At 43.0% G+C, this 23569-nt stretch overlaps 1 protein-coding gene across 1 annotated transcript; it reads left to right on the top strand.

Moving 5' to 3' along the window:
- Nucleotides 1-4611: 4611 nt before the first annotated feature.
- LOC130479645 (dnaJ homolog subfamily B member 2-like) lies at nt 4612-23257 on the top strand. The gene is made up of 7 exons (XM_056852039.1): nt 4612-4673; nt 6244-6353; nt 7598-7651; nt 14070-14186; nt 19338-19440; nt 21043-21113; nt 22921-23257. Exons 1-7 carry the CDS (start codon nt 4612-4614, stop codon nt 23208-23210), a joined length of 807 nt encoding a protein of 268 aa, XP_056708017.1. The 3' UTR covers nt 23211-23257.
- Nucleotides 23258-23569: the final 312 nt, after the last annotated feature.

Here is a 23569-nt window from a genome sequence, read left to right as displayed (position 1 = left end):
TATACAGAGTCTTAAATCACCAGTTTTCTTCTTCACAAAGAAGGCGGGTGCCGAATCCGGGGCTTTGGACTGCCGTATGAAACCCCGTGCCAAATTGGTATCTAAATAGTCCCTTAACACCGCCTTTTCCTTGGGGTTCATCGGGTAAATCTTTCCTTTTGGGAAAGAACGTCAAACACATCAGCATACTGCGCATATTCCTTAGGAAGTTGGGGCGGCCTTTCGGGCGGATGCTCCACCGCCGCAGCCGCCAGCGCCTTGGAAAGAACCCAGTCCCGCTCATGCCGGTCACATTGAGCTTGCGAGAACATTATCGTGCGGTCTTTCCAATCAATAATGGGACTGTGACCCTGTAACCAGTTCATGCCCAACACAACGGGGGTTTGTATGGGGGCTATGGTGAAGTGGATCTGTTCCCAATGTTCTCCCACTCCCAAGGCAACCCTCGCGGTCCTATGAGTAACAGGACCCCCTTGGAAATCGCTTCCGTCCATCTGGGAAAACTTAACGGGCTCGGGCAGCTCGACCCGTTTCACTTTTAACGTCTGGGCAGTCTCTTCATTTATTAAGGTCTGAGCACAGCCCGACTCAACCAACGCAGTCACCCGCAGAGCTGGTCCCCCTTTGGGCAACATGAGGGTTACCTGAACATACACATTGTCCTCTTGATCGCTTACCATCGTTGGAGCTCCCTGCTCACGGTCCGGTGTGGTCTGCCGAGGAGCCCCCTTTACAGCAGACTGATAGCGTTTTTTGCCTGTGATCCTCCCTCTTCCTCATCGCTCGAGGGGAAGGAATCTGAATTTGTAATCCGTGACTCCGTTGAGTCAGATGGCAAGTTTGTATTCCGCGGTCCCGATGGACCGGTTGCTTTTGGCTGGTCTTGGGCGAGATGAGCTTGCATGGCCGACGGCGTACCCCGCCGTCCTGGCAGGCCGCTGCGACGACGTGATGGGGCTTTGGTACGTGCCCTCTCGGAGTCTTCTACCAACGGCTGGGAAGGTCCCGGTCTCTCAGGTCGGGATGGACAACGGGCGGCAAAATGCCCCAAACCTCTGCAAACGAGACAAGCCTCAGACTCGAAGCGCTTGCGGCGTTCAGCCACAGACTGCCCCCCTCCCTGACCGGGACGGAGGTCCTTCACGGAACCAGGCTTGTCTCCACGGGGTTTGGTGTCCCGCGCTATGCGCTGTTTGGAGATCTGCAGAAGCTGTCTGCGGTTCTCGATGTCGGCTGCGTGCCGCACCCACCCCTCCACATCCGGAGGGTTTCCTTGCATGAAGGCCCAGTGCTGCAACTCAGGATTAAGGCCCTCATGGAAATACTGTACCCGGGTAGCCTCACTCCAGTCCAAGATTGTACTGGAGAGCAGTTGGAACTCACTTGCATACTGCACCACCAACTTAGTCCCTTGGCGCAGCTGCAGCAGGGCAGTCTTAGCCCGCTTTCCCCGGTGTGGATCCTCGAACCGGTTCCGGAAAGCGATCATGAAGTTGTCAAGACTACGCAACACTCAGGAGCGGAGTTCATACTGCTGCACCATCCATGCCGCTGCCTCTCCTTGCAGCAGCGAAGCAACGTATTGAACCCGGCTTTCATCGGAAGGGAAGGTATTCCCTTGCGCTCGCATAAAAACATCCACTTGGACTAAGAAAAAAGACAGCAGGTCACTCGACCCATCAAACGTGATTTTCAAGTCCCATCCATGCACCGGAGTTGGAGCAGGGCGCTCCCCAGGCGGCGGCGCAGGCACAGCCGGCTGCCCGGCTTTTATGGGCTGCTGCGGCTGTGGCGGCCTCTGTCGCAAGGCATCCAGTTCCCATGCCATGTCTTGCATCACAACGTACATAGCATCCAAGCAATCCGACATCTCTTGCCTCTCAAACTGCATGTGCTGACGCTCCTCTTCCCACTCGTGTCGTAAGAGGGTCTCACATCTGGCCGCATCACTTTCCAACTCCTCCATCCTGGAGGGCACCAGCTTTCGCCGTACGGTAACCCTCGACAGGGCCCATGAGGGAGGAGTGTCCAGCCAGGCACTGACCCGGGACACCTTCTGCTTAGTCCCAGTGTCCGCCCCGGCCGGCTTCTTATCCACTGGCTTCCCATCCACCAGTTTCTCCTTCCCAACGTCAGGATCAGGCACACTCGGAGTCATTTTGTCTCCTTCAGCTGGTTCATCCCTGTTCCCTGCCATAGCCACCCTAACGAAAGGATGGGAGCGAGGGCGGAGTATTGATTAGCAGCTTAATGTCAAGTTCTCCAGCCAACCTGGGCAATTCCCAAAAAGCTCAGACAGCCAAGTCAGAAGCAGGTTAACTTTATTGAAAAGGCAACAGGTGCAGCTCAGGTAACTTGCAGAATACAAAGCTGCTAATGAGCTAGCCAGACTACAGAGCCTAGTTAAAACGTGGTAGCATGATTACATCACAGGTGCACATTCTAGCAAGCCTGGGAAAGGAATTGATAACAACACCTGGGGGGAAGGAAAGGAGGATGAGGGAGAGTGGGAAGACACAGCTCGTTAGCTACTCAAGGTTACAGCGATGGGCGGAGGGGAATCGAGGGTGAGATCAGCACAGCAAATATGTAAACAACTGAAACCAGGCCTGCACTCATGCCAGGAGCCTAACAGCTTGTACAGGCCGGCCCCAGCATGAGACACAGGCTAAGGAAGAAAGGACGGACACCCCTGACAAGTGTGAATCATGTCTTGCTGAGTAAAAGGTAAATTCCTTAGCTGTCGAATTCATTGTTCTTCAAATATCTTGTAAATCCAAATCAGCCATCATTTGAAAGAAGGACTTCGGAAGGGTTCCTTCTTTTTCCCTCTTGGCTTGAGTTTTTTTTGTCCAAAAAGGGGGAAACTATTCCATTAAAGTCTCCCATCAATAAAATCTGCTCTTGAGCATGTTGAAGTAAGATCTCATGTAATTGCTCATAAAATTTAGCTTTCCCTTCGTTAGGTGCGTAGATTCCTACCACCAGTGTTTTTTTACCCATAATTTTTGTTCTAATTATTATTATACGGCCTTCTTCATCTTTATATACCAGTTCAGGGCTCAAGCTAGGATGTGCATAGACAACTACTCCTTTAGTTTTGGTTTTTGAGGACACAATAAAGGCTTGACCCAGGGATTTTCTTTCCAAATATTTCCTGTTTTTTGTTGAGATATGAGTTTCTTGTAGGCACATCAGTGTATATCTTTGTTTTTGTAAAAATTTGAAGATCCTTTCTCTTTTTACTTTTTCATTTAGTCCATTAACATTCCATGAAATTACTTTAGCCATGATGATTCTCTAATGTGAAATAATAGTCTTATAATCTAGTTCCTCCAGTTGCTCCCTTCAATGCAAGATCCTCTTGTTCTTCCTCCTCCTCTTCCAGTTGGTCAAGAGAGACATCAGCAAAGTCTCTTTTATATTTTCTCATGAACTTGCCAACGTCTTGTAGTGAGGTAATAGTTGTTCTGACTCCTTTATACAAGAAAGTCAACCCTTGTGGTAATATCCATCTATATTTTATTCCATTTTCCCGTAATGTTGCAGTGAAATCTTTGTAGACATTTCTTTTTGCCATTAAATGTCTAGAGTAGTGTCCCCTACTGTCATTGGCTTGTCATAGCGAAGCTTCATAATTTCATCCTTCATCCTGATATCATAAAAGGTAATCATCACATCTCTTGGTTTAGTTTTCTTCAGTCTCATCGGTAGGGGAATCCTGTAAATTCTATTAACTGCATGGTCTAATGTCTGTTCAATAATTTGAGTTAGGTCTGCCAAGGTTCCTATCAAAGCCTCTCTGGAGTCACCCAGCTCTTCATGGAGATTGCACAAACATAAATTAGATTCTCTGTTTTTCATATCCATCATAGCCAGCTGGTCTTTCACTGTATCTTCTTGGACTAAAATTGCATCTATTTGTCTATCATGACTGTCCCCTTTCTTTTTAACATCCTTCTGGTCCTCCACCACTTTCACATCTGTGGTGATTGTATTAACCTGGGTTTTCACTTGTTTCAAATCTTCAGTTACCTCATCCATTTTCTCAGTCATAGTCTGTGACAGGTTAGTCATCATTGTTGTCATTTGTTCCATCTGTTTTGACAGCTGTTCATGCTGTTTTGCAAAGGCTTCATTTTGCTTTGCAAACATTTCTTGCATTTTCTTCTCCATATCCGTTTCTTGCGAGGTTTCCTTTTTAGATGTTGCAGGCGTATGAAATGATCCAGATCTTTGACGAGTTTAAGACATTTAAATTTGGTGCCCTATTTTGACGGTTTTGGCAAGTCTTGAAAAACCAGCTTTCAAGGGTGTGGGTAGATTAACAGTTCGTACTGAGTTGAATCGGCAAAATATTTTTTCAAAAAACTTCAAAATTCAAGTAGAAATCAACTTTTAAAGTTTTGAGTACCAATGAGTTTTACAGACGCTCTAGGTCGGCATGAAACCGGAAGTAGGAAGTTGGCCGGAAACCATGTAGCCACGGACCGTCCGTCGACCCCGTTCTGTAGTTTTCGATGTCAAACCTTGCATATGGTGCACCAGGGGGACGTCAGATCCGGTCCTGCGTGTTTCGATACTTCCCTTCTCCCTGATGACTAGCATTCGATGGTAATCCTAGATGTCTTCCAGCCCCAAATTTCCAAAGACTTAGCAGGAGGACCGGAGCGGTAAGGTGACCAAGGGGAAGGAGGGGTTTATTTCTCCTTTCCCCTCAAACGTCACAGAGTCTCATTGGTACTTATTCTGTCCGTCAAATGTAGTATTGTTTAGTCTACCCGTAGATGGAATTGATAGAGTCCTTGCCACTTTATCTAGCAGTTTATCTTCACAAAAATGATCTTGCAAGAGGGGGGGGAGCATGCGGAGTTCCCAATTGTTTGCTAGTAGCCAGGTCTTCTATTTATCTCAGTAAAATCAAAAGTATTCTTGTTACTCACATAGATATCCGAGGGTGAGGTCTTCTGTCATTAAATAGTTCATTAAGTGGTTATAGGTAGTGGAAGCCCAAGCCTAATGCCAAAGAAACGCTGGCGGCAATGCTTTCTCCCCTCAATGCCAAGCGGGACAGTCATCCACACCTCTGGGGGACTTAAAAAAGCTCCCTCGAAGAGTATGGGAGTCACACCGCTATCTTCTGGCTGCAGAGGAATTCCTGCATCCCGGTCCACCGTTTAGAACCAGGTTGGTGTAGTTAAAACCACACCAATTCAAGCGTAACTTGGATCCCCTTGGGAACTCTCCCAAGGGACGTCTGCTTAGGGCTAGCTCATTACCCTCACCCCTGAAACTCTTGTCCAATGTGTGTTGTAATACAGTAGGAGATCACAATCATTTTGTTCCTTTGGTGTTTTTTTTGGGGGGGGGGTATTTTAAAACTGCCTGCATAGAATCATAGAGTTGGAAGGGACCACCACGGTCATCTAGTCCAACCCCCTGCACAATGCAAGAAATTTACAACTACCCTCCCCCCACACCCCCAGCGACCCCCAGAAGATGACAAAATTTCTGGCAGGTTATGAGCTTTTGTGAGCTACAGCTCACTTCTTCAGATACCAATCTGGCCACATTGATAATTAAATATATTGCTGATATTGTTAAAATAGCAACATAGATTGAGGCTTGACTACATATTTTTCAATGCTTCTCAACAGTGATTCCCTCCTTCAACTGCAGATTCACCCTTCATCCAGTCTCTGGGGGGTTCCCTGTCACCCAAGAGCAGAGTATTGGGGAGCCCTTTTTGTGCTGCTGCAAGATGAGAGAGGCTAGAAAGTCCCATTCTATTGAAGGAAATCTTTTCTACTGGATCCAACCCAATCTCCAAGCTTTCCACTTTGACTGCAGCTGAAATCATAAGAAAAGCCCTGCTGGATCAGACCAAGGTCCATCATGTCCAACTGTCTGTTCACACAGTGGCCAACTAGGTGCCTCTAGGAAGCCCCCAAACAAGACAACTGCAGCAGCATGATTATCAGTGCAGCTTCTCTGTGAAATTTTGCAGTTTTTGTAATGTTATGTATCTCATTTGTTACATAACATTTAAAATCATTTGGATTCTTTGTGTCATGATATTATTCTTTCTTTTAACATTATGCAATATTTAATGTATTGTTGATTTTTCATGGTCTTTTCTCTTTGAAACTTTCCTGGGTCAGAAAAAGCAGCAGGTTGCTCTTCTAGCAGGTTCATGGTAGGTATGCTAACTAATAATTGAATTTGTTTCATGGTCCCATGAAGGTACAGGAAGAAAGCTCTGAAGTGGCACCCAGATAAAAACCCAGACAACAAGCAGTACGCAGAACAGAGATTCAAGGAGATTGCAGAAGCATATGAAGTGCTTTCAGACAGTAAGAGTTCCACTTCTCTAATCCCCCCCCCATTTGTCTACATCAATGGCCACGTGCTGCACTTTTCTATCCTTGTTGCTCCTATTGTTTTTCAAGAGCTGCAAAAATTATACATTTTCTGAGGATATTTGATAAAAAATTTAAAAGAATATTTTTTTCTGTAATAAAATATTATTTGTGCCTTTAGGAACAATGCCCATATTCAGAATAGTTTTTTAAAATGTAGGAAAAAGCACAATGGAACACTGAGATGCTTATTTGTGAGTAGGTGCAGTAATGTGCAATTTGGAAGATGGGGAATTTAGTCCCTTGTGGTGTCTGTGTTAACATTAAGGCTTCTATGAAGAAGTACTAATTTTCCTACACAGAAATTCTGACATAAAAGAGCAACATTGGAGAGAGATCTCAACAGGAAGCACAGACTGTACCAGCAATTTGCAGTCTGCCCTGCCACTTATCACATGAAAGAAAGGCTGGTGCAGACAGAACTTTGTTCATTACAGGCTTTTCATGTGTTCATTACACTCCTTGGTCTTTGTAGATGCTGAGGGCCCCTTAACATATGGCAGGGATTTTCAGGCACATGTAATCACAGCAGAACAGATCTGTGCAATCTTTACACACAGGGCTGTGCATGTTTGCTTGTTTGGCTAAAACCTGTGAAAGAAAATACTCATGCTTTGAAGTGGATCTTTCTTAAATGCAATGTGGGTAGTGACTTCTATGGCTTCTCACTTGATTCTCAGTCAAGGCTTACTGCTAACTGAAGATGCTGTCTCTACATGTAAAAGGCTGATGGTAACTCATCTCACTTTTCACCTGTCTCTTCTGAAATCTCTTGTTCGTTTCAACTGCAGTTTCTGGAAAACTGTTACCAGCCAAGTAGATTGGGAGATGTTTCCATTCACTCATGTCCTGAACTGAATGCTAAAGTTTGTAAAGATGCAAAAACCTTGTGGGCCAGAAGAGGCTATGTTAGTCTCTATGACAGACCTAGGGTTCTTCTATTGTCCTAGCATTATTCATTCTGCCATGCTTGGTCTATTTTGGCTATTTCTAAGGTTCTTATCAATTTTCAGTTCCCAAACTGTCTGCCATTATTGCTATGAAGCAACCCAAGTAGTCACTGGTTTCCACTTCTGATGTTACTTTTATAGTTTAGGACTGCATGACTGCTGAAAAAAATGCCTTCTTCTGACAGTTAATAATGGGCTGATTGAGTTCTTATCTTTTCTCACTTTCAGAGAACAAACGTGGTATCTATGATCACTATGGAAAGGATGGTCTTATAGGAAGAGGTAAGTGACAGCCAGAGACTACTTTCTCATCATAGCTGTAGAAGGCAATAAGACTCAAATGAGGTATTTAATGGAGTGCAGGGATTCTTTCCTCTGTGGCTTTTTAAAACACAAAGCAGCACAGAGTGGGCTGTTTTATGCAGAAATCTGAGCAGAAACCATTATTTTCCTGCTCAAAATTTCCTCCCCAAGCTGCTGTTTTCACTGGGGTAGGGTGGAGATACTGCAAACATGATTCATTGGGGCTTGGAGGTTTCTCTTACCCTGTGATGGGTTTATCTTCTGGATTTGCTGGCCCAATAATTATCTAGGGTTGAACCAAGTAAAGATGCTAATTTTAGCTCCAGCCAATATTCAAAAAGATCCCATGGTCTGGTGACCTGGCCAGTTGGATTAGGTAAGTCTATTGTTGCTGCTGCTAGACCTATTGGAAGCATCTGATGCAATCAACTATAATATTTTGGAGGATCAACTGCAATCTATGTTTGGAGTAAAGGGAAAGCCTTCTATTGGTGTTACTAATTTCTTGATGGCAGGAAGCAATAAAATATCATAGGAAAGGTGGAATCAGCTGCATAGGGATCCATTTTATTCCCAATGCTCTTTAATCTTTATGTAAAACCTTTGAACAAGAAGATCAGGAGCTTCACTGCTGTCACCAATATGAAGATGACACCCAGCTTTATATATCACTATGTAAGCCTTCAGAAAACAGCTGTGAAGGCCAAGCCTTGAACCTGTGGTCAATTGGCTGAGGGTGAACAAACTGAAGCTTAATCTAGATAAGACAGAGGTGATGCTGGCTGGGATGGCAGAATGATGCTGATCTACCAGCCTTAGATGGGGTTAAGCTGTCTCTCATAGATGAAATTAAGAGCCTGGGGGGGGGGGGCAGGGGCTGGCCCCGATAATAGGTAAGAAAGTCCATGCTGTTTAACTGTGTATTAGTTTAAACGTCTCGGACACACAACTGTGTTTTGCAGCTTTTGCTGTTTTGTTAGCTGCCTTAAATTTGCAAAGATATGGTGAGGTTATAAATATTTTAAATAAATAAAACATTTCCTCAGAAACTTGCCTTCACAATATTCTTAACGAATCCTCCACTTTGGGACACAAAAAACAACAGTAATGAAATATCTAAACATCTGAAAATTCAGCAAGTCTATATTTTAGTCCTACATGATGTGATTATTTTTGGTTTGCCCTAATGTGTGTGTAAAGTGCCATCAAGTTGTAGTTGACTTATGGCGACCCCTTATGGGGTTTTCAAGGTAAGAGACTAACAGAGGTGGTTTGTCATTGCCTTCCTCTGCACAGCAACCCTGGTATTCCTTGGTGGTCTCCCATCCAAATACTAACAAGGGAAATTATTTGGGACATTTGTTTTGCCACTGACTAACCCCTGTCTAAATGTTTTCCATAACATGTGAAGAATTATTGGGAAATATTCATTTCTTCCCCCTTTTGGATGCATACCTTAACGTGGTGAGGGGGGGGGGTTGTGTGTATCAGGGAAGCTGAGAGCAATACCATAAGGGGTCTAGACTCTATCAAGAGACTAGACTCCCAGCAGAGTCACTCAAGATGCAATGGTCTCAGCTGAGACACCAGACAAAGATACATCCACCCCCTTAAGGGATCAATGGCCCCATCCGCAGAAGAGAACAGGCAGTTCCAATGGTGGTGGGGCAGAGGAATCCCTGAAGGTTAGCTACTGGGCAGCAGCAGTAGTGGACGGTGACACTGGCGGAGGATCTTTTGTAGACAACGGCATGTCGCGATCCGTGCCGTTAAGGTAGCCCAGCTCCTAGAATTGACCCCTTCCTAAAAAGTGATCTGTATCTATTCAGCCCATTACCCACTTAGCAGGAATCAACACTTTCCATCTCTCACGAGATAGACTTTCTATTGAATTGTTCCAGTAAAAATATGAAAAGAATATATAGATAAAAATATTATTTATTTCACATAAAATATATGCATGTAAATAATTACAGAAATAAAAACTATATTAGTTAGTTCAACAGGAACAAAATATTATTCTAGGTATGCAAGCAATATTTAGCAATATCAACAATCTCTATAACTTTATGAGAGTTTTCCAAGTATATATTTCATTCAGGAAATAATACAGTTTACAGAAATCTTGTAAAATAAGGGTTAGTGCATTGAATAAGTATTCTACTTCAAAATATTTAAATATAAGACATACTTTACCCAGCTATGTCATTGCAGAGTTTCTGTAAGGATTCTATGAGTTCATTTAGAATAGTTAGATTTCCTTCAGGTATTCTCTAAGTATTATTCTGTTATTTCAGTGCCTTTAGTAGGAGAGATCTCTTTGGTTCCATAGTTTCATGTTAGAGCTGGTTCTATTGCTCTTCCAGCAGACTGTTTGTGACTGAAGTCATGAGACCACAGAGTCTCTGTATATTTGAGGTTTCTGGGTCTGAAGCCCATGTTCAGATTAGAAAAAGCTATGTGAAAGCCATTTCTAAGCATGCATTTGATGTAAGCATTGCTGTATAGCTAAGAGCCACTTTGATGGTTTAACTATACTGTAATTAATCAGTATTTGCTGTTACTATGTGTAAAGCTTAACATTATGTGTAGAGTATAAAACTCTATTCCACAGTCTCTCTGGCAGTGCCAATCTTTAGAGAGATACTGAGTATAGTTCAGTTTAAGAGCATAAGGCTCCATGGATCTCCATCCATGTATTTCCAATTATATGTATTCCAATTAGAGCAATTCTATGTGTAAGCCATTGTTGGCTGTAATGCATGTATATGTATGCATGTGTATGTCAGACAGTTCTGTGTCAGACCTCAGTCTTAGAACTGACTGCGGAACATATTCAGTGCTCTCACCTTGTGTAGAGAAACCCCTGAAATATGCCCTGGTAATGGGCTTCTTTAGAGAAGCTGCATTTACATCTTGTCTATCAGAACTATGAAGTCTGTATATAAGATAGCTCTTATGAGAAGACATTAGTTTTGTTAGAACAAATGAGTTCTCAATGTCACCATATTCAAAGATTCTAATCCTTAGAATATAAAAGCCTTCATCACATTCAGGATGAAGCATTTGTACAGACAGTTACTCCAGACAATCAAGTCTTCAGAAAGACAGACTGTGTGGCATAATAACTCTCTTTGTAAGAGTTCTCCAGAAACAGAGACAAGAATAAATGTAGTTCTGATTCATGCAAGAATCAGTTTCCCAATTCACGCAAGAATTAGGCTGCCAAGAGTTTTACATCTCTGGTAGATGGAGGAAGTCCATAGGTCAGCATGTTCAGACCATCAGGATCTTCTCTAACCTATAGTCAGAGAAAGGTCTCTATTAATATCTTCCCAGTGTCCTTGGATTGATACTGATCTAGTCAACAGTAGGCTTACAAGCAGTACTCGACTATGAGCTTGCCTACCTCCAACAGTCAGCAGTTTAATAATAGTTAGACTATGCACCTAATTGACATCTGCATTGGTTGTCTAACTTAGTGCTTCTAAGTGCAGCTATGACCTTCAGCTGGGTCAATAGTAACATGATTTTGAATGACATAATAGGTTACCAACCTTGAGCTTAATACTGTCACAGGTATTTTAGTTTATTTTAGTTGACAAGAACCTTGGATTTCTTCTATTGAATAACTATAACAGCAGAATCTGGCTTGCTACTTCTAAATAGCAAGTAAGCCTCGAGCTTATTCAGTCCCAGTCTGTGAAGTGATTACATCTTTTCAATACATTTAATTCTTATGAAACCTAATGGGACATGCTTTCATATAAAAATCCTGGTTATATGGTCGCAGCCCATGACAGGCAGTGCCGATACAGCTAACCCTGGTTAGTACTGCGCAGAAGAAGGCACTGGTAAACCACTTCTGACCAACCTTTACCTTGAAAACCCTATGATGAGGCAATCCAAAATAAAAAAAAGATATAGTGCTGGAAGAGGGGACCCCCAGGTCGGATGGCACTCAGTCAGCTACTGGGGCAGAGCAGAGGACAAGGACAAGTGCGCTGTTCTTAATGATGAGATTGGACTAAAGCTGAAAGGACGTTCACAGTGGTTGACATGAATAGATGCAAAAGGAAAGTCCGAAGCCGTTCATCGCATATAATAGGAACATGGAATATGAGAAGCATGAATCAGGGTAAGCTTGAAATTGTAAAACAAGAAATGGAACGTTTAAACATTTCGATCCTGGGAGTAAGTGAACTAAAGTGGACTGGATTAGGACATTCTCAATCAGAAAATTACAAAGTGTTTTACTCAGGGAATGACAAAAACAGAAGACATGGAGTTGCGTTAATAGTGAGGCAAGATGTAGCAAAGGCAGTCACGAGCTACAATGCAAAGACTGACCAAATAATATCAATCAGGGAAAGCCTATCAACATAACCATCATTCAAGTTTATGCCCAACTACAGATGCTGAAGAGGAAGACACTGAAAGTTTTTATGCAAGCGATCAGGAAGAAATTGATCACACACCTAAACAAGATGTGCTGTTAATCTTAGGTGACTGGAATGCAAAAGTAGGAAACAAAGCAGAATCAAATGTTGTTGGCAGATTTGGACCAGGAGCACGGAATGAAGCAGGAGAATGACTCATAGAATTCTGTGAAGACAACAATTTGTTCATTGCAAACACATGTTTCAGGCAATCAAATAGACGATTGTATACATGGACATCACCAGACAGCCAGTATAGAAATCAAATAGATTACATAATTGGAAGCAGAAGATGGAGAAGCTCTATTCTCTCCGCAAAATCAAGACCAGGAGCCGACTGTGGTACAGATAATGAATTGTTAATATCGAAAATCAAGATAAAGCTTAAGAAAAAACACTGGAACATTCATAGCACCAAAATACAATCTAATCAATATTCCTAAAGAGTTTAAAGACCATGTAAAGAACAGATTTGCATTACTGAGTTCAAGTGAATGTAAACCAGAAGAACTATGGGTGGAAACTAGAGATATTATCAAGGAAGAATGTGCAGAGACTATTCCTGTAGCCAAAAGAAATGAAAAAGCTTGATGGATGTCTGAGGAAACTCTTAAAATTGCCAAAGATAGACGAGAAGCAAAAGTAGAAGGTGACAGAAACAGAATCAAAAGTCTAAGTGCAACGTTCCAGTGACTCGCACATAGAGACAAAGAGAACTATTATAATAACCAGTGTAAAGAAATAGAAGAGAACAACAAAAAGGGAAGAACAAGAGATCTGTTCCACAAGATCCAAGAAATCAAAGTGAAATTTAAAACATAGTTAGGCATGCTTAATGATCAGCATGGAAATACATTAACTGAACGGGACAAAATAAAGAAAAGGTGGGAGCAATACACTGAAGAACTTTACAGAAGAGATGAAAGGATGACAGATTCCTTCCAAGAAGAATATTTTGAAGAAGAATCTACAATTATAGAAAGTGAAGTGAAAGCTGTACTGAGAGCAATTGGGAGAAACAAATCACCAGGAGCAGATGGGATATCAATAGAACTATTCCAAGCCACAGAATCGGAGTCCATCAAAATCTTGACAAGAATATGCCAACAGATATGGAAAACAAAACAATGGCCCACAGACTGGAAACGATCCATTTACATTCCAATTCCCAAGAAAGGAGACGTCAAAGATTGCAGCAACTATCGGACCATCGCATTAATTTCTCATGCAAGTAAAGTGATGCTCAAAATCTTACAGCAAAGGCTGTTACCATATATGGAACGAGAAATGCCTGATGTTCAAGCTGGATTTAGAAAGGGAAGAGGCACTAGAGATCATATTGCAAATATATGTTGGTTACTGGAGCATACGAGAGAATTTCAGAAGAAAATCAGCTTGTGTTTCATAGATTACAGCAAAGCTTTTGACTGTGTGGATCATGAAAAGCTATGGCTGGTTTTTAAGGAAATGGGTGTGCCACTACATCTGATCGTTTTGATGCGCAATCTGTACTCTGGACAAGAGGCCACAGTTAGAACAGAATATGGAGAAACAGAATGGTTTCCAATTGGCAAAGGTGTCAGACAAGGATGTATTTTATCTCCCTACCTCTTCAATCTGTATGCAGAACATATAATTAGGAAAGGTGGATTAGATTTAGATGAAGGTGGAGTGAAAATTGGAGGCAGGAACATTAACAATTTGAGATATGCCGATGATACTACATTACTGATTAGCTAACCTTCAAAGGAATCTTCATAGAAAACAATGCCCTGTAAAAAGCACCACCCTTCTGAGCCTTTTTATTCTTGCCAAAGGGCACTGAGCTATGGAAAAGGAGTGGGGACCTTCTGTTCTGATGGACTTCAGGCTATGTTGTCGTACCTATCACTTCTTTTAAAGTTTGGAGTTGAGGTTTTAAAATTTTCTTTTTCTTTCTTTCCTTTTTTTTTCTCCAGCCAGGCCTGAAGAAGGTTCTAGGACCAACATGGGGGGTGTCCCTGAATATATGTTCCATTTCCGCAGTGCCCATGATGTCTTCAGGGACTTCTTTGGGGGACGGGACCCTTTTTTTGGTAAGGCTTAATCCCATTTAAGATTGGAAAGAACCCAACATCCATGTCATTTTCTTGCCATCTATCAGCTCATGAACTCCAGCCCATAATATGTCACAAACAGAGAGCTATGCTACACACTACAAGCAAAATCTTCCAATAACCATTCCAACCTGGTGGGAAATTATCCCCTAGCTCCAAATAATCAGCCTGATTATCCACCAGATTATCCCAAAGCTAGAGAATTTCCTCTGGCTAGGATGGTATATGTCTGCTGAATATGCTTTGCTGTGTTTATTTTATTTTTTCAGTTTATATCCGGCTCAGAGCGGCTTTCAACAGGTTAAAGTATGCATAATAATGTCAGATAAAAACAATACATAACAATTAAATATAGAGTAATAATCGGTAAAAGGTAAAGGTCCCCATGCAAGAACTGAGTCATTTTTGTCAGGCCATTACAGAAGAGTTGGTTTTTATACCCTGATTTTCTCTAACTTTAAGGAGTCTCAAACCGGCTTACAATCACCTTCTCTTCCTCTCCTCATAATAGACACCTTGTGAGGTAGGTGGGGCTCAGAGAGTTCTGAGAGAACTGTAACTGGCCCAAGGTCACCCAGCAGGCTTCTTGTGGAGGAGTGGGGAAACCAACCCAGTTCTCCAGATTAGAGTCCACCGCTCTTAACCACTACACCACTCTGGCTCTCAGTGATTATTTTACTGTAGGGAAACATGTATTTTCAAAGCACATACTAGGAACTGGAGATCCAAGCTCGAGTTTCACTCTTCTACTGAAACTTGAAGAAATTAGTTTCAGAATTGCCATGTTGGTCTTCTAGTAGAAGAGCTACATTCAGGTCCCAGTAGCACCTAACCAAGGAAGTTTTGATTCTGGAGACCTCCGGCCCCCAAAAAATCTTGTTTAAGGTGCTACTGGACCCAAACTTAACTCTAAAAGCAGCTGTACAGCCAAATCAATGACACAAGTAGGAACAGGTTTCAAATTGAGCGTTCTGTTTCCCAACCTCAAAGAGAACATTGATTGGGGGTGGGGGGGGAGTGGGGGAAGAAAGCATGGTTACCAAGCATAACACTAGGGGGTAGCAGGTGAAATACGAGGTATTAGGCTCCATTAACATAAGAACATAAGAAAGGCCCTGCTGGATCAGACCAAGGCCCATCAAGTCCAGCTGTCTGCTCACACAGCGGCCAAGCAGGTGCCTCTAGGAAGCCCCCAAACAAGACAACTGCAGCAGCACCATCCTGCCTGTGTTCCACCGCACCCACAATAAAAGGCATGCTCCTCTGATACTAGAGAGAATAGGTATGCAGCATGACTAGTATCCATTTTAATAGCCATGAATACCCCTTCATGAATATGTCCACTCCCCTCTTAAAGCCCTTCAAGCTTGCAGCCATCACCACTTCCTGGGGCAGGGAGTTCCACAATTTAACTATGTGTTGTGTGAAAAAAATACTTCCTTTTATCTGTTTTGAATCTCTCACCCTCCAGCTTCAGCAGATGACCCCGCGTTCTAGCATTATGGGAGAGGGAGAATAACGTCTCCCTGTCCACTCTCTACAAACCATGCATAATTTTATAGACCTCTATCAGGTCTCCCCTTAGCCGCCTTCTTTCCCAGCTAAACAGCCCTAAGCGTCTTAACCGCCCCCCATAGGTCAGTTGCTCATTAAGTCCAATGAAGTGCCATCATGCCTGGCCTGCTGCCCTATTAAACCTTCTAGCTGGCTGAGATCTGGCTTTTTATCTGCTTTTTTGAAAACATGTCATTATTCTAAGCAGTAAACTTATGTTTTTATAACTAAAAACATTGAGGTCCATTTCATAATCTATCTAAATCGAATGTCTTAATGTGGAGTAAATTGCATATATGAACATATGACACTGCCTCATTCCATTGGTCCATCTTGCTCAGTATTGTCTGTTCTGACCAGCAGAGGGCGCTCTCTCTCTAGATCAAAGGAAGGTTTTTCCTCGCAATGTGCTACCTGACAGCCAACTAGATATCACAGGGTTTGCACCTGGTGCCTTCTGCATGCAAAGCAGGTGCTCTACCACTGAGCCACACCCTGTCTTTGGGCAATTTTGCTCCTGTTATCTTAACCGATATATGATCCTGCAAATGCCTGTGCCGAGTGTGTACAATGTGACTAGCCATTAATTCCAGCAGCTATTAAGCACAGACAAGTCACTACAAACAAAAAACTGATTTACAGTTTGGGCTACAAAATGGGTGTAATAGATGCAGGGCAGATTCCTTCTCCTGAACAGAGATTTTGGAGAGGGGAAAATGAGGAACTGAGGCAAATAGCGGTAACAAGGCAGGAAGTCCTAGAACGTCTAGACAAACTGCAAACTAACAAGTCACAGGGACCAGACGGTATTCATCCTAGAGTTCTTCAAGAACTCAAATGGGAAATTGCTGAACTTCTAACAAAGATATGTAATATGTCCCTTAGATCAGCCTCTGTACCAGAGGACTGGAGAATGGCCAATGTAACACCCATTTATAAAAAAAGGTTCCAGGGGGGACCCAGGAAATTACAGGCCAGTTAGCTTAACGTCTGTTCCAGGTAAATTAGCGGAAAGCATTATTAAAGATAGAATTGTCAAGCATATAGAAGGGCAAGGTCTGCTGGGCAAAACCCAACATGGCTTCTGTAAGGGTAGGTCCTGTCTCACTAACCTATTAGAGTTTTTTGAAAGCGTCAATAAGCATGTGGACAGGAATGAGCCTGTGGATATTGTGTATTTGGATTTCCAAAAAGCTTTTGACAAAGTCCCCCACCAAAGACTGCTAAGCAAACTTTATAGTCACGGGATAAGAGGAGACGTCCTCTTATGGATTGAGAGCTGGCTGACAAATAGGAAGTAGAGAGTAGGAATCAATGGTCAGTTCTCACAATGGCGGGATGTGAGCAGTGGGGTGCCTCAGGGATCCGTGTTGGGACCGGTGCTTTTCAACCTGTTCATCAATGACCTGGAGTTGGGGTTAAACAGTGAAGTAGCCAAGTTTGCAGATGACACCAAATTATTTAGGGTGGTTAAAACAAAATCGGACTGTGAAGAGCTCCAGAAGGATCTCTGCATACTGGAAGAATGGGCATTAAAATGGCAAATGAGATTCAATGTGAATAAGTGTAAAGTGATGCATATTGGGACAAAAAATCCCAACTTCACATATACACTGATGGGATCTGTGCTGGCAGCGACAGACCAAGAAAGGGATCTTGGGGTGGTAGTGGATAGCTCAATGAAGATGTCAACCCAGTGCGCGGCTGCTGTAAAAAAGGCAAATTCCACGCTGGCCATAACTAGACGAGGAATTGAGAATAAAACTGCTGCTATCATACTGCCCTTGTACAAATCTATGGTGAGACCACACTTGGAATACTGTGTACAGTTCTGGTCACCACACCTAAAAAAGGATATTACAGAGCTTGAGAAGGTGCAGAAAAGAGCAACCAAAATGATTAGGGGACTAGAGCAGCTGTCCTATGGGGAGCGGTTAAGACGCTTAGGGCTGTTTAGCTTGGAAAGAAGGCGGCTGAGGGGAGACATGATAGAGGTCTGTACAATTATGCATGTCTTGGAGAGAGTGGCAGGGAGAAGTTTTTCTCCCTCTCCCATAATACTAGAACATGAGGTCATCTGCTAAAGCTGGAGGGTGAGAGATTCAAAACAGATAAAAGGAAGTATTTTTTCACACAACGCATAATTAAATTGTGGAACTCCCTGCCCCAGGATGTGGTGATGGCTGCCAGCTGGAGGGCTTTAAGAGGGGAGTGGACATATTCATGGAGGAGAGGGGTATTCATGGCTGTTAGTTAGAATGGATATTAGTCATGGTGCATCCCTATTATCTCCAGTTATCAGAGGAGCATGCCTATTATATTAGGTGCTGTGGAACACAGGCAGGATGGTGCTGCTGCAGTTGTCTTGTTTGTGGGCTTCCTAGAGGCACCTGGTTGGCCACTGTGAGAACAGACTGCTGGACTTGATGGGCCTTGGTCTGATCCAGCAGGGCCTTTCTTATGTTCAGCCTTTTCCAGGGTCAGAGTTTCTTCTGGACAAGTAGTTTGACAAACCTCACTCACTCAAGCTGTCTTGTGTCAGAGAAGTGATGTAGGAGGGGTGCAAATTGTGTGTATGTAAATTTGTTATACTGTTTTGCAAAGCTAGAAAGTCAGCTGCATTAAGGTTGCCTGGCAATACAGTGTAGCATGCTCACTGCATTGCTAAGCTAAAAGTGAGTAGGGCCAAGGTTGTTCTTGTTCTTCATTCATGAGAATTTTTGTGCTGGGGTCACTCTTTTGGACCCCCCCCCCCCCCCGCCTATGATCCTGCAGTCATGGCTGTGTCATTCTGGACATATCTGTGCCACAGACTAAAACTGATTAAATAGTTAATCTTTCTTCCTGAGGAATCCTGGAAACTGTAGTTCTGCAAGGGCTAGGCATTGCTAGGACAGAATTGTCAACACCCATGCAAAAACTACAATTCCCAGAAATCTTTAGTGGAAGCCATGAGAGTTATATTGGTTTTACATCAGTTTACATGTGCAGTCACTTTGACCATCAGCCATTAAGTAAGGAACCAGCACATTTTCTGTGTGGGGCCTGTGGATGGCAGGTGCTAATAATGCTTCAACAATGAGGCTCTGAGGTTGCTGGGGTGTGGGAGAAGCACTGACTGTTACTGTGTCTCCTTTGCAGAGGCACAGCAGTTCACGTTCTGTTGCCCCGTAGATTTTTTTCTTAATCCAAAAACTGTTTTAGAACAGAGGGTAATGTTACTGTGTCTATCATTATGATGAACTACCATTTCCCCTACTCATTTTACCCCTTCTGTGTGTCCTAATTCTTTTGTTCCCCTGTCACTCTCAGGTTGGATACAGATAACAGTGCTTCCAAATTTCTGATGGTGGTATAAACGAGGGATCATAAGTATCCCCATTCCACTCTTGCCTCTTTGACCAGAGATGATGGGAACAAATGTGTACACCTTGAGAAGCAAAGCTTTCAAACAACTTTCTATGGTCTATCTCAAGACAGGTTTTCTAAGAACAAGGGTCCTAAAGAGATGTGCATACCACTTGGTTCTCTCACCACAAGTATGTGAGGCCTGATTTAGCCATCTTGTTTTTTCAGGGGAGCCGATGCCTTTCAGTGCTTGTGCCAGTGGAGGAAGAGGGTTTCGTTTCTACTCATCATCAACTAACTTCATTGATGGAAAACAAATCACCACCAAAAGGTGAGGGTGAGTCAGCACCAGTTGCAGCAATGACCAAACATTAATGAAGTAAGGAGTTTGCATGTTTCTAACCCTGCTCTTTAATTTGGCAAGTGAAGCTTTTCCTCATAATTCCCCCTGAACGTCATTTTGACGTTTCAGGCTGTTGTGTGGGTGTTCGGTGAGGAATCACACAGGACCAAGGTCACTACAATAGTTGGTTACCCTATGCTCATGGACAAACAAGAATTGAAATATGGGGGATGGGGAGAAGCAATGAGCCACATAAAGATGAGTCCAAGGTCTACGTTAGGAAGCAGCCCTCCTCCTGGCATTTGTCCCGTAAAGCACCTCCGCTTTCTGTGCGCACAGCATCTCCCCTGCCAAAAATCTTCCACAGATGAAAGTGTGTTTCTGTTCGGACGGACATGATCTGTCCTGGTGCCTGCTTTCCTGACTTTTATTTTTCTTATCTGCCTTCTTGAAAAATAGATTTTATTAATTCCTATCACAAGTTACATCAGACGTTTAGCTGGTTTTCTCTATGACTACCATAGTAATAACTAATTGTGTGTGGGTTATATTATGCACCTGCACCCAGATGTTTTGGGATATACATGGGCATCGTGTTAACTGCCCCAGTTATAACAGGAGCTCTGTTCATGTAGGCAGGAGGCTTCTAAGTAAAATGTAAGAGTGGATAACACTGTTCACGTTACTTCCTGAATGTACATCTGTTTGTAAGAAAAAGCCAGCACACATTCACTTTGCAGTTGAAACCAAGGACTAGTTCCTGGACAAATGTGATGTTTATACCGGGTGTTCTGTTGAATGTAACCTGAGAATTATTCAGCACATATTAAAACTATCAAGTGTATGCTGTACATGGATTGTATTAAGTGTGTTCACCATAACCCACGAACAGGCCACATATGATTCAATGGATACTGTTTAGTTTTGATGTGGGGTATGCTCAGTCATAAAGCCACACTTGAAGGCCTTCTGCATCATTATCAGCTGAGCCTTTTCACAGAGCTATTGTGAAGAAATCAAAATATTGTGTGGATACCCTTAATAGAGACTTGGGCCTTTTCTGCACTCTTTTCCCTCATCTCGAAGTTTCTTATTCTTCAGTGTTTTTGTTAAAGTTCTGCATGTGTTTTACACCCTCTAGTGGTCCATTCGATATAGCAGAAGATTAAATCTAGTTTATTTCCCTGCTGATTTAAGCAGCAGCTTTTTACTGTTGGTAAAATCAGGTGTAATAGTGAATCAACTTCTAGAGGGAACAAACCACGTGCGGAACTTAAAAAAAACACTGATGAAACAGGAACTTGGAGAGGAGGAAAAAGAGAATGCAGAAAAGCCCTTAGTTTGCTGCAGCTATTGGTATTTTTTACTTTCTCCAGGTAAAGAGCATGGCAAGTATAGCTAGGTTTTTAATCACAACCTTTGCTTTAAATGTAAAATGGCTGCTTCTCCCACCACCAGTCAGTTCTTCTTGAAGTTCCCTCTATAAATGTGTGAGGGGATGTCAGCATGGCTTAGATTATCCCAAAATTCAGATAGTTTCCCCTTTCCATTGGCCATATAACTGTTAACATGTTGTTACCTCTTTCCCAGAATTGTTGAGAATGGACAGGAACGAGTGGAAGTTGAAGAGAATGGGGAGCTTAAATCTGTTACTGTTAATGGTAAGGAGCAAAACCCTCAAGAACAGAACATGCTTTGATGCATCTGGAGTTAGGAAAGGCCATATAGGGTTGCCAAATCTGAGTTGGGAAATACCTTGAGATTTTGGAGGTGGAGGGTGGGGTTTGGGGAGGGGAGGAAGCTCAGCAGGGTATATTGCCACAGAGTCCAACCTCTAAAGCAGCCATTTTTTCAAGGGGAAATGTTATGAGTTATTTGGAGATCAGATGTCCAGGCCCCACCTGGATGTGGCAACACTAGCCACGGGTGACTAGAGGGTTGGTTCAAATCCCTGCTCTGAGCCCCATTAAAAATCTTTGTTTCAGGGTGATTTTTACCCAGCCTTGAAAACTGTTAGGCTAGTCACTGTCTCTCACCCAACTAATCTCACAATTGTGAGGATAAAACTGGGCGAGGGAAAAGAGCCTTTTGTGAGTTGCTGCAGTGAACCTGGGAATATGCTGGGAGGCTCTTGAAATGCAAACAGAGCATGACTTTGTTCAGAATAACCTAACACAGTGTTTCACAAACTTTTAAAAGTAGAATCCACTTCTACTCTATTTTTCAGAACTTGCGGAGTAACTCTATGTTAGTTTCCCTCTTCACAAATCACAAGAATATCTCATTAGTTAACAGTAAACAAATTTTAACTTTTAACTTTTAATATTTATAACAGGCTGTATTTCATGGCCTTCTGCATATTATGAAGAGCGAAGCCCGAGCTTGCCATCTGGCCTCCCAGGTCACCCTATTTCCGCATAGCTTCCCTGGCCTTGCAGCCCAACTGTGGGAGAGCTTGGACCCACTCTGGTGTGCCCCACCCCCCACCCCGACCCACAGTGTGAGAGCAAGGAACAAACAACAAACAACAACACAAACAAAGAAAACAGACTGAGGTCCACCTCACCCCTTCTTTGCAGTTTGGCTAGAACCAATCTGTGGAGAGCCATATGTAAAACCTGGCTTGGAATTGATCCATATTCTGGTATTCTGTATGTGTGTGTGTGTGTGTGTGTGTGTGTGTGTGTGTGTTAAGTGCCGTCAAGTCGCTTCCGACTCATGGCGACCCTATGAATGAAAGTCCTCCAAAATGTCCTGTCTTTGACAGTATTCTGGAACTATAATAAAACATGAAGGGGATATCTGAATAGTATATCCTATTCTGAGCTCCTTGGAGGAAATGAGGTATAATATGATTGACATATGCAGTAGTCCTAACACAATATGGTTTGTCATAGATTTGGAAAGGATTACTCTTCTAGCTTAATGGAGTTTTAGTCAATTTATGCTAGGCATCCCCTCTGAGAGGCCCAGGGCAGATTCTATGGCTAAGGGAGGTGAAGCAGGTTCACAGAGCAGCCCCATGGCTTGTATACCTTTGAGTATTCGACAGGAAAAAATGTATAGACTTGTTTTCTAAATTTATCATAAAACGAAGTGCCCGTTCTCTTGACCTTGAAGACTGAAGAGCCAGGAACTCAAATGACACAAGCCCAAATAACACAAGCTGAGACACTTGGGTATGCTCCCCTGATTTTGCCCCAATAGGTATCCTCAGCTGTGTGGTTCTTGAGTAAGATTTCTTGAGCACTTTTTAAGGCATTGCCATGCTACAATACTAGCAGCAAGGTCAAGAAAAATGCACCTCCATTATGAATATAGCCTTACAGTGACTTGGGTGGCTATTTGAACCTGCTTCTGCCACATCGGACACTCAGCTGAGGCAGGTGGCTGCCTTTTTGTTCCTAAAGGGCAGCATGATGCATAGTTCTGGATGCTAACAGAAAGAGGTCTCCTCCTTTCTTGCAGGTGTGCCTACTGATAAGGCATCCATTAGGGAAGAAATGCATCATAAGGTTCATGGTGAACCCACCAGGTACAGATCAGCACCTGAGTTCAGTTACCATGATGAATATGACTCTGATCCCATCTATGAAGTGCGTACCGTGAGGAAACTATTCCCTTCCAAAAACAACAACTACACAGCAGGAGATGAGTCCTCAACGGTGGACAATGATTCTCACACAGACAGTGAGTCTCACCAAGAGGATGATGGGTCCCAGACTGGTGATGATGAATCCCACATAGATGAGTTCTAGCAGCATGCTGCATATGAATTACATCCCATATATTGGTGGCAATTCAGGAGGAAGGTATGGTATGTCTGGTATGATGGATACAATTAAGACACTGATGAGGAGAAAGAATCAGCCAGTAGACAACAACTTGGAACTAGGCACCTGTGGTGTGGAAGAGGCTGGCTACCAAAAAGCATGTCATTGCAACCAAGAAGGAGAGGGGAAGAACAGAACATCAAATGTTGAATGCAGCCCCTTGGTCAGGAAAAAACAACAGTCTCTCACCAATGGAAATAGGTTCCCTCCCACAAGCCACCAAATCAACTCCATGATGGCTGAAGAAGGGGAAAAAATGTACTCTAAGTCTACCTGCTTACCAA

Source organism: Euleptes europaea, chromosome 6, assembly GCF_029931775.1.
Source record: "Euleptes europaea isolate rEulEur1 chromosome 6, rEulEur1.hap1, whole genome shotgun sequence".
NCBI classification, from domain to species: Eukaryota; Metazoa; Chordata; class Lepidosauria; order Squamata; family Sphaerodactylidae; genus Euleptes; species Euleptes europaea.
This window is presented reverse-complemented; position numbering and strand designations above follow the sequence as displayed.

What these genes read in the sequence shown, in the direction of transcription:
- LOC130479645 (XM_056852039.1), top strand. Translation starts at nt 4,612, where the DNA reads ATGGTAATCCTAGATGTCTTCCAGCCCCAAATTTCCAAAGACTTAGCA. An exon ending in TTAGCAGGAGGACCGGAGCG is followed by an intron (nt 4,674 to 6,243) that starts GTAAGGTGACCA and finishes GGTCCCATGAAG; the next exon opens with GTACAGGAAGAAAGCTCTGA. An exon ending in TAAATCTGTTACTGTTAATG is followed by an intron (nt 21,114 to 22,920) that starts GTAAGGAGCAAA and finishes CCTTTCTTGCAG; the next exon opens with GTGTGCCTACTGATAAGGCA.